The sequence below is a fragment of the Sinocyclocheilus grahami genome, unplaced genomic scaffold, assembly GCF_001515645.1.
Source record: "Sinocyclocheilus grahami isolate Dianchi unplaced genomic scaffold, SAMN03320097.WGS_v1.1 scaffold625.1, whole genome shotgun sequence".
Classification (NCBI taxonomy): domain Eukaryota; kingdom Metazoa; phylum Chordata; class Actinopteri; order Cypriniformes; family Cyprinidae; genus Sinocyclocheilus; species Sinocyclocheilus grahami.
This window is the reverse complement of record NW_015505804.1, coordinates 329413-345101: the sequence shown is the minus strand read 5'-3', so window position 1 is coordinate 345101 and position 15689 is coordinate 329413. Positions and strand designations below refer to the sequence as shown.

The 15689-nt window shown below is 34.2% G+C and overlaps 1 protein-coding gene across 1 annotated transcript in view; it reads right to left on the bottom strand.

Moving 5' to 3' along the window:
• Positions 1 to 8349: 8349 nt before the first annotated feature.
• The window catches only part of LOC107557953 (beta-1,4-galactosyltransferase 1-like), an 11306-nt gene continuing 3966 nt past the window's right edge, over positions 8350 to 15689 (bottom strand). Inside the window, exons 3-6 of the mRNA XM_016241546.1 lie at positions 11524 to 11711; positions 8854 to 8976; positions 8662 to 8766; positions 8350 to 8578 (exon numbers count right to left, since the gene is read on the bottom strand). Of these exons, the coding sequence (XP_016097032.1) occupies positions 8449 to 8578; positions 8662 to 8766; positions 8854 to 8976; positions 11524 to 11711 (546 nt within the window). The 3' untranslated portion in view covers positions 8350 to 8448. The remainder of the gene's footprint in view (positions 8579 to 8661; positions 8767 to 8853; positions 8977 to 11523; positions 11712 to 15689) is intronic.

The following is a 15689-nucleotide window of genomic DNA, read 5'->3' as shown; positions in this document are numbered from 1 at the left end:
CTCTCTCTCGCTCTCTGCCTGCTCCTCTCTCTCTCTCTCTCTCTCTCTCTCTGCCTGCTCCTTCAGCTCTCTCGCTCTCTCTGCCTGCTCCTTCAGCTCTCTCTCTCTCTCTCTCTCTCTCTCTCTCTCTCTCTCTCTGTTTATCTGGATTCGAGGTTCAGACTCCAAACTCCACGCTCCAGTACTAAGTACGAGATAATGGCTAATAATTAACCGGCAGAGCTCGCCGAGATTTGGTGAATGAACGTTCCTCAGAGACAGGTTTGATTTTTATAGTAGCCTAGGGTCGGTATAGAATCCCTCCGGCAGGGCCCTTCAATCAGCGCTCTATGAAAGTGCGCATTTCTGTCATTAATGATCAAACGAGATTAGCACATCCTTGGTGACAGGATTAGTTTATTTTGTTTTACTCAACCACATCATTATTATATCATATAATAGCATAGCATATTATATTATATTATTTTAATTTTAGTTAAATTATGTCTGGATTTATTATGTCTGTATAGGTCTTTTATTACGTTTTATTTTTATTTATTTTTATTTATTTTAATACTTCAACAAACTAAATGGAAATGAAATAATATATATATATATTGAATTTATAAATGTGTATGTATATATATGTATGTGTGTGTGGTTGTACAGCGTGTTGGGGAAAGTTACTTTTAAAAGTAATGCATTACAATATTGCGTTACTCCCTAAAAAAAGTAACTAATTACGGTACTTAGTTACTTTTTATGGAAAGTAATGCGTAATATTACTTTTGCGTTACTTTTTAAATATAAGCAGGGCTTGATTGTTTTTAATATAAGAAGTTCTATTTATAGCAAATGTAAAAGCCCTTTCACACCAAAAAGTGTAATGAATAAACCTCAGGCTGAAGCAAAAGTAAATTCACGTCTGTACAGTAGAACGCAGGAGAAGAAACACTCTTCAGCAATAAAAAAATTAAGCACAATTGTTAGTTTCTCTAAAGTCATGTTTGCTTATTAGTATGGTTGAACTGGATCATCAGAGGTCAGCAGCAAAGACATTGGTTAATAAAATGGGATTAGATACATTTGTGTTATTTAACATATTTAATTATTGCAGGTTTGCGTCATATTCTGAGTTTGCGTTTGTGTTTTAATTCATTTTGATGAATACTAAATCTGTTTTTTTGTGAGTGGGATGAATTAATGCACATTCACATTTAGTCTAGAACTACAGTAACATCATGTTCACACAGCGCACACACAACGCCTCTGTACTCTCGATTTCTCCCAATATGGGGACAGGAGAGCTGTCAGTCAATAAATGGGAAAACAAAGTAACTGGCATTATTTTTTTGAAAAAGTAACTCAGATATTTTCTTGTAAATTAAAAAAGTAATGCGTCAGTCATCTGATTACGTAACTCGCATTACTTGTAGTGCGTTACCCCCAACACTGGTTGTACATACACATGTAGTTGTTTTTTTGGTGTTTGGCTTAGTGTTATGTTAGAATCATTATCATACTCTTATACCTTTTGAAATTTTGTTGTATGCATTTCATTTTTATTTAATCTCTTTATTTTAAAATATGTATAGGTAGTATTTATAAAGTTTTAGCTTTTAGTTTTGGATCTGTTTTTTAGTTGTTTTAATACTACAATTGATTGCTTCTGTTGTCCTCATTTGTAAGTGCTTTGGATAAAACGTCTGCTAAATGACTAAATAAATACATATTATATTATATAAGGAGGTCCAAGTTAAAACGGAAAATTATTTTTAAAAATTGACTTTATTGAAACACTTGAAATGTAGTTTTTTTATTCTTGTTGGTTTCAAAACATTTTTTTGTTATTTTTACGGTTTTATTGAAATTGATTTTAAGTAGATAAAGGAAAAAAAAGATCTACACACACACACACACACACAAACATACACTCTAAAAAAATGCTGGGTTGTTTCAACCCAACTTCGGGTAAAATATGGACTAACCCAGCTGCTAAATGACTAAATAAATACATATTATATTATATAAGGAGGTCAAAGTTAAAACGGAAAATTATTTTTAAAAATTGACTTTATTGAAACACTTGAAATGTAGTTTTTTATTCTTGTTGGTTTCAAAACATTTTTTTGTTATTTTTACGGTTTTATTGAAATTGATTTTAAGTAGATAAAGGAAAAAAAAGATCTACACACACACACACAAACATATACTCTAAAAAACCCAGCATTTTTTAGAGTGTAGTTATAGTATTTTAATATGTTCTCTTTTCATTTAATTTTAGTTAAGTTTTTTGTAGCCTAATGTTGTTTTGTGTTTCTGTCATTTCAATTAGTTTTTTATGTCTATATTGTTATCATTATTTTATTTTGATTTAATAATTAATGTTTTCATTTTAGTTATTTTAGTACACCGAGATAATAACTCTCTCTCTCTCTCTATATAGCCTATACTGACTGATTATAGCATATTATGTGAGACTTGTGTTTAGACAACCAATAAGAAACTGCATAATGGATCAATTATGAGGATGATGTGATGATGTGGCTAATGATCTTTGATGCGTGGCATGATTGCATTTATGCACAGTGATATGCTCCTGTAAGAGATTGCAGCTGTATTATCTCATCGCATTACAATTGTCATTTCAGTTTGCATCATGTACTTTACTAAAAGAAGAAGAATTCCTTTTGCAGTATAATATGGCCTTTTGAAGAATGATAGTTTAGATGTTCTGCTCATCTGGACAAACACTGAGACTGCTGAAGACAAGACAAAGAGTGCTGATTGAATCAGCTGTGATTACAGTGTCATGGTGTTGATGCTGCTTATCTTCGATTCTTTCCCGTAAAAAAAACACTGTCAGGAAGTGATCGGATTAGTACTGAGTAATAGCTCATCACTTGAATCAAGGAGTAGTTTAACATAATACTGTACGTTCAGCGCTTAAGGATGTTTTACACAAACATTGAGTTAACAAATATTCGATTCCACATCTATGGAGTGAAACATCTTCGCAGTGAATGTTTTGGAAGGAGTTAAATTATTTTGTTACTACTGATACTGGTAAATGTATCTGAATTTAAAACTAAATATCATGATCCTTAGAACATCTTGAATAATTTAAATGGCTCAAAAGTTCATTATAAAATCATTACAATTCTAAATTTTAAACAAATGTCATTAAATTATAAAACTATAAATTCATTATAAAATAATTAAAATTCTAAATTTTAAATAAATGTCATTAAATTATAAAATGTATTATATATATATTAAATATTAAATAAAAATTAAATAATATAATACATATTATAACAATAAAGAACTAGAAATAATATACAATTAATATATGATGGATTGCTTATTTAAAAAACTATGACAGGAATCAAGCATATAATTCATCACCACCTTTTGGCCCTAGTTGTGAATCACAGTGCTGGTAAGCTCATTCAAACATCACTGATCTAAGATAGCATTTCTTATTTAATAATAGCAATAGTATCATACTATTTGTGTTTTTCATTACTATAATTAGAACCTTGAGAAAACATTAGGTCTCAGTTAAGTTTTCATCAATGTTTCTTTTTTAGTAAATGCAGCGGTGTTGCTGATTCTTTGTCTGTTGGATTTGATTTCTACTGTTGAACCAGAGCTTCAGACCAAGAGAACAAAGTTTCACCTCGATTATTATGACGTGACGTGACATGTGGCCAAGTATGGTGACCCATACTCGGAATTAGTGCTCTGCATTTACCCATCCAAAGTGCACACACACAGCAGTGAACACACACACACTGTGAACACACACCCGGAGGAGTGGGCAGCCATTTTTTGCGGTGGCGCCCGGGGAGCAGTTGGGGGTCTGGTGCCTTGCTCAAGGGCACCTCAGTCGTGGTATTGAAGGTGGGAGAGAGCGCTGTACATTCACTCCCCCCACCCACAATCCCTGCTGGTACGAGACTCGAACCCGCAACCTTTGGGTTACGAGTCCGACTCTCTAATCGTTACTTCCCCCATATTATAAACATATACTTGTAATCATTAACCTCCTAATAATTATTTTGATAACATTTAGGGAACCAATATCATAACAATCTGTTTTCCTTCTAATTTTCATTAGCAAACAAAGGGACCTCTAAATCATGTTACTTTCTTCAGACTAGTAGACTGGTACTAACATGAGGTTAAATGCACTATAAAGTGACCCCTTGACCGCTCAAACCAGCACTGTTTTTGATAACATTTAGGGAACCAATATCATAACAATCTGTTTTCCTTCTAATTTTCATTAGCAAACCAAAAGGGACCTCTAAATCATGTTACTTTCTTCAGACTAGTAGACTGGTACTAACATGAGGTTAAATGCACTATAAAGTGACCCCTTGACCGCTCAAACCAGCACTGCAGTCCCTGAACTGTGTTTGCAATAATGTAGTCCAGCACATAAGAATGCTGCTCTAACCTAATATTCATGTAAGTGTTACAATTAGGCTATTCATATTAATTTTAATGCTATCATACTTATCAAAGCCTTCCAGTATTTCATCTGCTTGGGCTATTGTCATAAATCAAGAAATCCACCTGCACTGACCTGTTTCAGCCTGTAGATGGAGACAATCTTCTTTTTCCAGTTAGCAATAAACGTCTAGACTTAAAAAAAAAATCAACAACTTGATTCATAATGACAGTTTATATCAGGGGTGTCAAACTCAATTCCTGGAGGGCCGGGGCCCTGCAGAGGTTAGATTCAACCCTAATTAAACACACCTGATCGTACTGATCGAGTCCTTTAGGCTTATTTGAAAACTACATGGTATGTGTGTTGGAGCAGGGCTGGAACAAAACTCTGCAGGGCTCCGGCCCTCCAGGAATTGAGTTTGACACCCCTGATTTATATCAACCTATAAATGAGGCAGTTTTATTCAAATAATTCAAAAAAGAACACAAAGAAAACATTTGTTATAAAAATTAAAGTAAAAAAAAAAACATAGAACCTTTTTCTTCAACGCGAAAGTAAGCCTATGGGCGAGACTTCCGGGTTCAATAACGAGGAGAATAACAAACGCAGTAAACGGTAAAACTGTTTGCACTACAAACCAGTGTGTTCATAATTAAGATAATACATTAAAACAATATAATAAGACACACCAACTTTCAATATCAAGCAGCAAAACAAACTGTATTGTTCAGCTAAAAATAGCTGGACAGAGTGGACGCAGATGAGGCCGGAAGCCAGACCCATACACTCTTAAAAATAAAGGTGCTTCAAAAGGTTCTTCAAGCGATGCCATAGAAGAACCATTTTTGGTTCCACAAAGAACCATTCAGTCAAAGGTTCTTTAAAGAACCATCTCTTTCTTACCTTTTTATAATCTGAAGAACCTTCTTTCGCCACAAAGAACCTTTTGTGAAACAGAAAGGTTCTTCAGATGTTAAAGGTTCTTTATGGAACCATTTAGACAAAAAGGTTCTTCTATGGCATCGTGAAGCACCTTTATTTTTAAGAGTGTAGAATTTCCGCGCCCATTTTTACGACAAGAAAAAGGTGGATAATGAATATATAATATGATGAGTGTATTTTTTTTTATCAAATAAATGCAGCCTTGGTGAGCATTATTTAATGTTTTTTGAATGGTCATTGGAGAAAGTATTATTATACATTCAAATAATAATCATTTAATTTAATACTCTCCTTCTCAAGTTACTGTTCATACTGTACTGTTTATATAGTTTTAACAATCAATAATAAAACTGATCAGAAATAAAATGGCGTCAGAGATGAGTTCATATGAGGTTCTTTACACTGCTGGAGGTCTCTCTTCTAAAGGGGATATGAGGTGTGTATCGAGTGGCAGGAATCTGTGTGTGTGTGTGTGTGTGTGTGCACAAGTGTTGGAATTCCCACACTTCATTGCCATCATATAAAGTCATGTGAGCACTGTAGAGCTCATTCTGTGTCAATATGACTATACGAGTGCTTCTGTTCGGCCTGTTTCTGCTGCTCACTTCAGGTACTGTCAACATTCAAGCCATACTTCTGATGAGTGTTAATTAATATTAATCCGTTCATGTCTTTGTTGACTATTATTGTCTGTAAAATAGGAGTTAACCTCACTTCACTGTGGTTCTACAAACTGTAATAGAACTTTTAAAAACACAAGAAACAGGTATAACCACTACTATCATAAAGAAAAATCTTAAAACAGTTTACTTTTGCTTCAGGGGGCACAAGGAACACCTGACTCATCCCGGAAGGTATGGGGGGAATTTTTTGTTCTCAGTGAATGATTAACTGGAAAGACTGTAGGTCACGTGCACATACACACAGACGGCTGGAGTACATTCCTTATATTTGGTTATGAAATGACAGCATTTTTTTGTGTGTGTCCTTTTCAGGAAAACCAAATCAGACATTTTAATCACAAGAGATGGCGACTGCTGAGCTCCTGCACGACATACAGGATCATTAAGATCTGTGGCCAAATTAAAGCATCTGAAATGAAACAGCTGTGTTTCTTCATTCTTTTCCTCAACATTCGATAGACGCCATGCTTTACCATCTGTGTTATTTTAGTATGATTGATATACATACTATTATAATTGGTTATACATTTTAAATTAATTAATTTAAAATTAATTTGTTATATATTAGTTCATTTTATATATTCATTTCACTTTAATTTTAGTTCTTAATTTTGGAACTTAATTTTTGTCATTTTCTTATTTTAATAATTTTTTATTACTTTTTCTTTTTTAAAACATGTCCATATATTTTTCATTAAATTTCATTACTTTTCATTTTAGTTTAGTACTCCAAGTTAAACTAAATGCAAACGAGAAGCTAAAACATGCTTTACCATCTGTGATATTTTAGTATGATTGATATACATTATTTTAAATTAATTAATTTCAAATGAATCTGTTATATATTTGTGAGTTCATTTTATATATTCATTTCACTTTAATTTTAGTTCTTAAGTTTTGGAACGTCATTTTAGTAATTTTCATAATTTTTATTAGCTTTTTAAAACATGTCCATGCATTTTTCATTATTTTTTTAAAATTACTTTTCATTTTATTTTAGTACTTCAAATTCAAATTTAAACTAAATGAAAACGAGTAGCTAGTTGAAATCAACTGCTTCAGTAATTATATATTTTATTTTTATTTCAATTTCAATTTATTAGATTTAATAAACAAAATTTTTTATGGTTTTAGTTTTAGTAACTTTTATTACCACAAAATACCTTACAATGGAAGTCTAATGTCCACTGCACTAAAAATAATGCAAAAATACACAGTATTTTAAAGGTATAGCCACAAGAAAGGTTTTTGTTTTATTCTTTGCATTTTAATTTTTTCAAGGTTTTTCCACACAAAAATTTTTTTCCTCCTACAAATTATTTTGCTACATCAATTTCAAATGAAAATCTGTATTGTTATTTCAATATATTATAAAATAGTGTATTATGTAGTGTATTATGTTATAAATTTACATTTACATGAAGATGGCTAAGGACTCAGCTGCTCGGATTGATTTGGGCAGGTCATTTCACCAGGAGGGAACAGTTAAAGAAAAAGTCAGTGAAAGTGATTTTGTGCCTCTTTGAGATGGCACAATAATACGCTGTTCACTTGCAGAACGCAAGCTTCTAGAGGGCACATAACTCTGAAGAAATGAATTTAGGTAACTCGGTGCAGAGCCAGTGGTGGTTTGTAGGCAAACATTAAAGCGAGCAGCTACTGGTAGCCAGTGCAAATTGATGAACAGAGGTGTGACGTGTTCTTTTCGGCTCATTAAAGATTAATCTTGCAGCGGCATTTTGGATTAATTGTAGAGGTTTGATAGAACTGGCTGGAAGACCTGCCAAGAGAACATTGCAATAGTCTAGCCTGGACAGAACAAGAGCTTGAACAAGTTGTGTTGCATGTTCTGAAAGAAAGGAGCTGATCTTCCTAATGTTGTATATATAATTGTTTTCAATTATAATATTACACTTACATTAAAGGGGTCCTATTATGCTCTAACCATAGTCGCCTGCGAGCTTCAGTGTAAATATTGCGTCAATTTAAACCCGGATGATTGTAACCACTCTAAGTTCGTCTGCCTTGGGAAAGCTAGCGTGTCTCCGACATAGTGATAACACTCGTTGCCTTCTCTAGTGCGGCTCAACCAGGTCTCGTCCCATTCGTCGATATTTGTGACATCACAAATCCCGGAAAATATGCGTTGTAGTCCAAACGAGTCGTTCGTTGTAGTTTTTGAAAAGTGATTTTTGTTAAATAAAATATCTCCTTTTGAAGTGGACTTTGAGCTTTGTAACTTTGCAGATCTTTTTTATGCTCAAACAGCAACATTACAGACTAACTAAAGTTGAAAAAGTGAAAAAGCATAATAGCACCCCTTTAATTTCAGATCCATTTTATTCTATGAAAAACATCTATTTCTTCAGAGCTCTAGAGGATTCATGGCTTGCCGATGTCCACTGTGATTTTGGTGAAGAGCTGGTCTTTCTCTATATCTATCACTTTGTATCTGAGTGATTTGATGCCATCCGTGTCCATTGTCTGTCGTGTGTGAACAATTCTCTTAAATCTATTAAAAACAGAGATACAACTTTAGAAGGGCATTCAATCTGGCTTGTATTTATGCACGCGTGTTTGTGAAAGACAGACTACCTCTGTGGGTTTGGCTCATTTTTCTCGTCTCTAGAGTGACGAATCATTCTACATTTACCAATGTCTCCACTCGGCCTTGATATTTTCATGCCTCGAAATACCAGCCTTCAAAAATAATAACAGTCATTAAAACACATATGATATGACAAGAATGTGTAATTAATAGTAAGACAGTTACTGTATTTTCCTCACCTGTTAAAGATGTCATCGTCTTCTCCTCCCCAGCCCCAGTAGTTATTGGGAAAACCATTGATCTTTTGAAACTGCTCTATACTCATTGCTGATACACCTCCAAAATACTGTTTATATGGTAACCTGCATTCAGACAGAATACATTTTTGAATGAAAAATATTGTTTTCATATGTAGTTTTTTCACACGTAGAATTCTCTGGATTCCCTGAATCTTTTCACATTATTATGTATGGCAGCTGGTGAAAGCCTTAAAAAAACTTTGCGATTTTGCATTGAGAAATATGATTTTTGATTTGCTTGAATTACTTCTCTCATGAAATTTGGCACAAAGTGATGAGCCATGATCCAGCTTTGCTTGCAAAGACTGAGAAGCTCATTTTATACCCAAACATGATGCCTTCACCTATTACCAGTTCACCTGCTTATTGTGGACTCTCAAAACAGTTTAATTTGGATATTCTATAACCTTTTCACTTTTATTTAGCCTCTGTCTTGACGTTTTTGGAGTGAGTTGCAACCATCGGAATCAAAATGTATTTATATTTAAGTTGGTCAGTTAAAACATTGGAAATCCTTTCTTTGTACTTTTGTTAATTAAATAAAAGTAAAAGAGAATTAACAAAATCACAAATTCTTGATTTCATTGCATTTTACAAAACGTCCCAACTATTTCGGATTTGGGGTTGTAGATGTAAACTGCAAAGGTAAGAAAGATGTGAAGGGGAGGAGAATGCATCAGGTTTTTCGACAAGAAAGATTTTCGCATAGCTCGTCTGGAAGCTTCCTCGTTCCTCGCAGCGCAACTGGAGAATCAAGTAATGTTGCCAACTGCTTTCAACTGAAAGTAGCTAAAACTGGTAGCTAAATGTCACTAGATGGCATCACAATGGCAAATTCACTGATCTATATAAAGATGAACGTAGATCAGTGGGCAAGATGAGAACTTAGATAAGGTTGGTCCAAGAAGTTGCTATATTTGTCCCTAAACTTTTGAAAAAAGTCTCAAAAGGGGCGGGGAAGTCGCTAAATCTAGCTGCAAAGTAGCTAAATTGGCAACACTGGAATTGAGATGTCCTTCAAGATGGCTAACTTTGATTGGTTTCCAGGTCACAGGCTGGAGGACGGAAGAGCAAGAAACTGAGGAAGCATCGATTTAGGTACTGAGAAACACCCCATGTGTCATGTTTTCAGGGTTCATGGGTGGTCAGCTTCAGTTCTCTCTTGTCAGTGATTCATTGTCTTGACTACTTTCAGGTGTGTCTTGTTTATTCATTAGTCCATGTGTATATATAGCCCTCATGTTTCCCATCTAGCTTTATTTGTATAACTTGCTGTTGGTGAGTTTGTCAAGTCTGTAACAGACAAGTTTTCCAAATGTTCATGTTTGTGTTATGTTTTAGCTTTGATTTGTATCCGGTTTACTTCTGTTCATTAAAACTGCACTTGGGTTCCAACTTCCAATCTTCAGTTTACCGTCAGTGGAATAATATTACAAATATACTGGTGCTATCTATAAAGAGTAGAAGAGCTGCATTCCTTAAGTAACTGAAACTGTCATGAAAGCTAAACCAAACCCAACGACACCATCTGATATGCATTTTAGGTTTTGCGTGAATTATTTTCACAGACTAGGTCTGGTATTACATCAGGTACAACTTTTATTAAGCTTTGTACATTTAAAATCTACTCAGAGTTGTTTGTGCTTGACGTAATTCAATTAAACAAAAAAGCTGATGAAAATATTGGTTTGTATGTTACCTTGAGAGACTTTGATATATTGTGTAGGCTATAGGGGATGGCAAGAAGTCTTTAATGTTCAATTGTGTGGTCAAAAACTATAACTGAAGTCTACAGTGTCACAAGATCCTTCAGAAATCATTCTAATATGCTGATTTGGCCCTCAAGAAACATTTATTATTGTCCAAATTAAAAACGTCATGTTTTTGTGGAAACCGTGATATTTTTTTCAGGACTCTTTGATGAATAGAACGTTCAATATAACATTTATTTAAAATAGAAATCTTTTGTAGCATTATATATGTCTTTATCATCACTTTCGATGCAGCATTTCCCAAACAAAGAACCAAAGCAACATAATTTAATGTGGCTTCCATGTGGCATTTCATCTTTGTGTGGCTTTGTATCACAAAATTTAAAGGTGGCAAAGATTAATTTACTTTCTTGTTCCTGACTCTCCTGTTACAACTGTACACAACTCTTGTGTGACTGTATTAAATAATTAACCATCAAACTAGTGCAGTATTCACAGTGTCAGTTGTTCCCTGCTCTTTAACATCTTCTTTATATGTATGATCATCTTAAATTAACCGTTTACTTTAGACCATGTCAGAGAAGGTTAAAGGATAGTGTCATGCTCTGCATATAGAGTTTACACAGCAGCATTGTGATCGGCCTTGATCCAAATTACCTTGATCCTTGAGCCATCTTTCTACTAACATAACAGGATATTTAATTTATGCACGCCTTGAATTTGCTTCCTGTACTTTACATGTAGGACATTTGTTTAGGTAAATACATTTTTGAGCAACATGACCAGCTGGTTTTTTAAGCTTCAACTGAGGTGGCACTAGAACTTTCAGATACTGGTGTCACTTAACAAATATTATGTTACATGTTATTTTACGTGTATGGGTGGTGTTTCGTCTTACTTAAAACCAAACTTGTCCATGGACACAGAGAGGTGGCGTGGCTGGCTAGAACACTTGTAGGTGTTTCGGTCATCCATGGGGATGATGTCTACATCACTGAAGATGAAGCAGTCATAATCGTACTCCTTTAGAGCCTCTGTGTAACCCACGTTGAGCAGTTTCGCCCTGTTGAATGTGTCCTCTCCATCCTAAACAAGCAGCACAAAGCATGTTTACAAGAGATCTTATGACTGGGTAGATTACTTACAAATTGTATTCCATTCCTGATTCCAAATTACATGACACAAATTGTAGTTAGTAATGTATTCCATTACATTGCACATTTTAGGTAATATAATTGGACTACTTTTTGATTACAAGATTACAGCATGAAAAGAGCTTTCCTGGAGCATTTCAGTCCTTGGTAGTGCAACTGAAGCAAACAGTCAACTATGGGTGGTAAGGCACTGTCTAAAGATCTCCGGGATAAAGTCAGGAGATGGATACAAAAACATTTCAAAGGCTTTATCAATGCCTAGAAGCACAGTAAAGTCTATTATTAATAAATGGAAGGTATTTGGTACAACACAGACCCTCCCTGGATCAGGACGTCGCTCCAAACTGGATGAAAGAGCGAGGAGGAAACTGGTCAGAGAGGCTAGCAAGAGGCCTACAGCAACTCTGAAGCAGCTGCAGGAACTTATGACAAAGAGTGGTCATTGTGTGCATGTGACAACAATATCACAAATTCTCCACAAATGTAGTTTGTATGGGAGGGTTGCAAGAAAAAAAGCCACTCCTCAAGAAAGGCCACATGTAATTGCTCAAATTGTAGCTTTTTACTTCTTACAGTTTATAAATGTGTGAATTTCTGTCATTATGGTTCTTTTCCATAACACTGAATGTTGTAACAAAGGTAACAAAGAGTTGGTTATTATTATTAAGTCTCTTTCCGGCTCAGACTGCATTGGTTAAACTTATGGGGCTGTCACGTGATGAACGAACGACTCGAAAAGCCCAAAGACTCGAGAGATGAACTAATCAATTCTCTTTCCAGCTCAGACTGCATTGGTTAAACTTATGGGTCTGTTACGTGATGAACGAATGACTCGGAAAAACCAGAAGACTCGAAACAGGTGAACTACTTGACTAATTCCAGTACAGAACCTATAGGATGTTGCGCATGCGCGACTGAACGAATTACTTCCCGAGACGACTCGTTCTTCCCGAGTCACATTAAAGATTTGTTCAAAATGAACGAATCGTTCAAGAACGACCCAACACTAGTCTTAAGTGAAAATAAACAGTTTGAAAAGTAATGGAATGCTTATCATCTGTTATGCTTGTCTGTTATCATCTGTTAATCAAGCAACAAAAGAAAATGAGAGAATTATTCACTGCTCTTCACTGAATATTGTATAACTTTGTTATGAATAATATGTTTAATTTATATGGTGAAGTCTATGCAGTGCTTTATTTTTTACATTTGGTTACTTTAATGAATTTCTGTATAATAGGCTACTATAGGCTAAATTCTTTAATTGTTCAAATTAATATAAGCTGATATAAGCGGTAGGCTATTTCAGAAAGGAAAATTTAAAAGATGAAAAATAATAGCATGATGGGAAATGTAGTCCGGGGTGATGTGCAACAGTGTGTAGTGCGAGAGTCAATGAATTGGAAAGTTCATGAACCGGATTCATGACAGAATCATATGTAATCATTTAATAAATTAAAAAGTAACTGTAATCTGATTATGAGTATTATAAAATGGAATATAATAAAGTTACAAGTACTTTATTTTTTTTCAATTTGCTTATGTACTCCAGATTGCATGTAATCAGTTACTACCCAGCACTGGACTCACACAGAAGAAAACACTTCTTTTTTTTGAGCCAAAATGTAAAATTCACATGTAAATAGATTAATCGCACACAGATTTTATGCAAACAAGATCGCCTGGACATTGATAGGACCTTAATGATCGCAGCTAAATCGGTCAATCAGACATGCATGACCCCACTTATGTGTTATAAACACATGCAGAGATACACACAAAGAAAATAAGCAAATAAGCATGCATTTCTTAGTCTGCATGGCAGTTTGCATGCTGATTTTCCTGTGAACAAGGTGAACAGATGGTGAAAAAGGGGCTGAAATTACAAAAAAGAAACACAAAGAGGAGGTAGTTATGAACTGATTTATTGAAGTATTACACTCAAAAAAATGCTGGGTTAAATAAATGGGTTGCATTTAACCCAGCATTTTTTAGAGTGTAGGTGTAAAGTTAAAGTGAAATATGTAAATTAATTTCAGAAACTTTTAGTATTTGATGTCTCCCTTTTGTTTTAATGGCAGCAAGACTTAAGGAAGAAATATATACACCACCATTCAAACTTTTGTGGGCACTTAGTTATATTTAGCAAGGATGCATTAAACGGATCAAAAGTGACTAAATATATTTATAATGTAACAACATTTCAAATAAATGCTGTTATTTTGAGCTTTCTATTCATCAAAGAATTCCAGAATAATATTAAGCAGCACAACTGTTTTCAGCATTTATAATAAGAAGAAATGTTTCTTGAGCACAAAGTCAGCATATTAGAATGATTTCTGAAGACTGGAATAATGGCTGCTGAAAATTCAGCATTGGCATCACTGGAATAAATTACTTTTTAAAACTTTAAAATATTTTATATTATTATAATATATTTAAATATATTTAAATATAAATCAGTTACTTTACATTATAATAACATTTCACAAAATTACTTTTACTGCATTTTTGATCAAATAAATGCAGCCTTGGCGAGCATAAGAGACTTCTTTAAAAAGCATTACAAAATCTTACCGACATCAAACCTTTGAATGGTAGTGTATATTTGGAACATTCTCAAATCATGTTGTCCAGCATGATTTGAGAATGTTCCAAGCAGCTTCAGAGGAAGAAGGAACATCTGATCATCTGTACAAAAGTGTTCATTTGAGATGAACTAGAAATGTGCTTACATCTGAGTAGTCAACTAAAAATAGTGCAGAACTTCAAAAAATAGATTATCATGTTTTATTTTAATTAAATCTGTTTTGATTAAATCTGAACAAAGTTTAAGCCCATGTTCACACAATGTTATTGAAGCGAGCAGCTCCTACAACTATTTCAAAACCCAGATTTAACATAGCAGTAGTCTGTGAGGCAGATCAGACCAAGATTCCAAGCTTGGCATAAAAAGCACTTTTTAATAGACAAAAGTATCTACACCCAAACAAACATAAAAAGAAATGGGTTATATATGTTCTATGTTTGTTCATGTTCTCAGGTTGCATTTCTCATTTTCTCTTTCATTGTTACTGCACAGCAAATTTCAAAGCAGCTGAATCTCAGACCAAGCATGTTGTCTATGCAAAGCCAAGTCACCGCATTTCCATACTTCAAGGTTTCTCCAGAAGAAAAGTCTAACACGCAAAAGTATGTGTCTATCTATCTATCTATCTATCTATCTATCTATCTACGTGTAGTTCTGTTGGAGGGTTGTGTGGTGAGATCAGGGGCCTCATTTATAAAATCTGTGTACGCACAGATTTGATCTTAGAGTGTGCATACACTAAAATCCACGGCAATGTTCATATTTATAAAAAACTATCTTTGACGTGGAAAAGTACTTACCGCCACGTCAGGGTCTGAGCAGGCAAAGAACTTGGTATTACAACCACTTCTTGTGTCTGTTTGCCTCTTTAAGAAGAATCGCTTTATGTATCCCCCAATTGTAAGTCGCTTTGGATAAAAGCGTCTGCTAAATGACTAAATGTAAATGTAAATGTATCTAAGCTGCAATAATAATAAAAGCGGTGTACGTGCAAGCACCGAATTCATCATAAACAACAAAGATGCAGTGTAAGAGATTAATTGTGGACTATAGTTAGATTTTTTATTAACGGGAGTTTTTGCGAGATTAAACTGACTTTTTTAGTAGCATAATGTTGAGAGATCTTTATTCGCTTTCTGTACAGTTTATTCCATGTTGTTGTTTTTTTATTATTTTATTTTACAAGATAACTTGCAAAGTCTTGATTTACTATTAATGCGTAAAAAAAAATGCATAAACACATCTCCGACTGTTTTGTCTGTGTAGCCTATAAGAATAGGCCTATGTCGTGCAATAACGGTTTTAATATATTCTATTCAA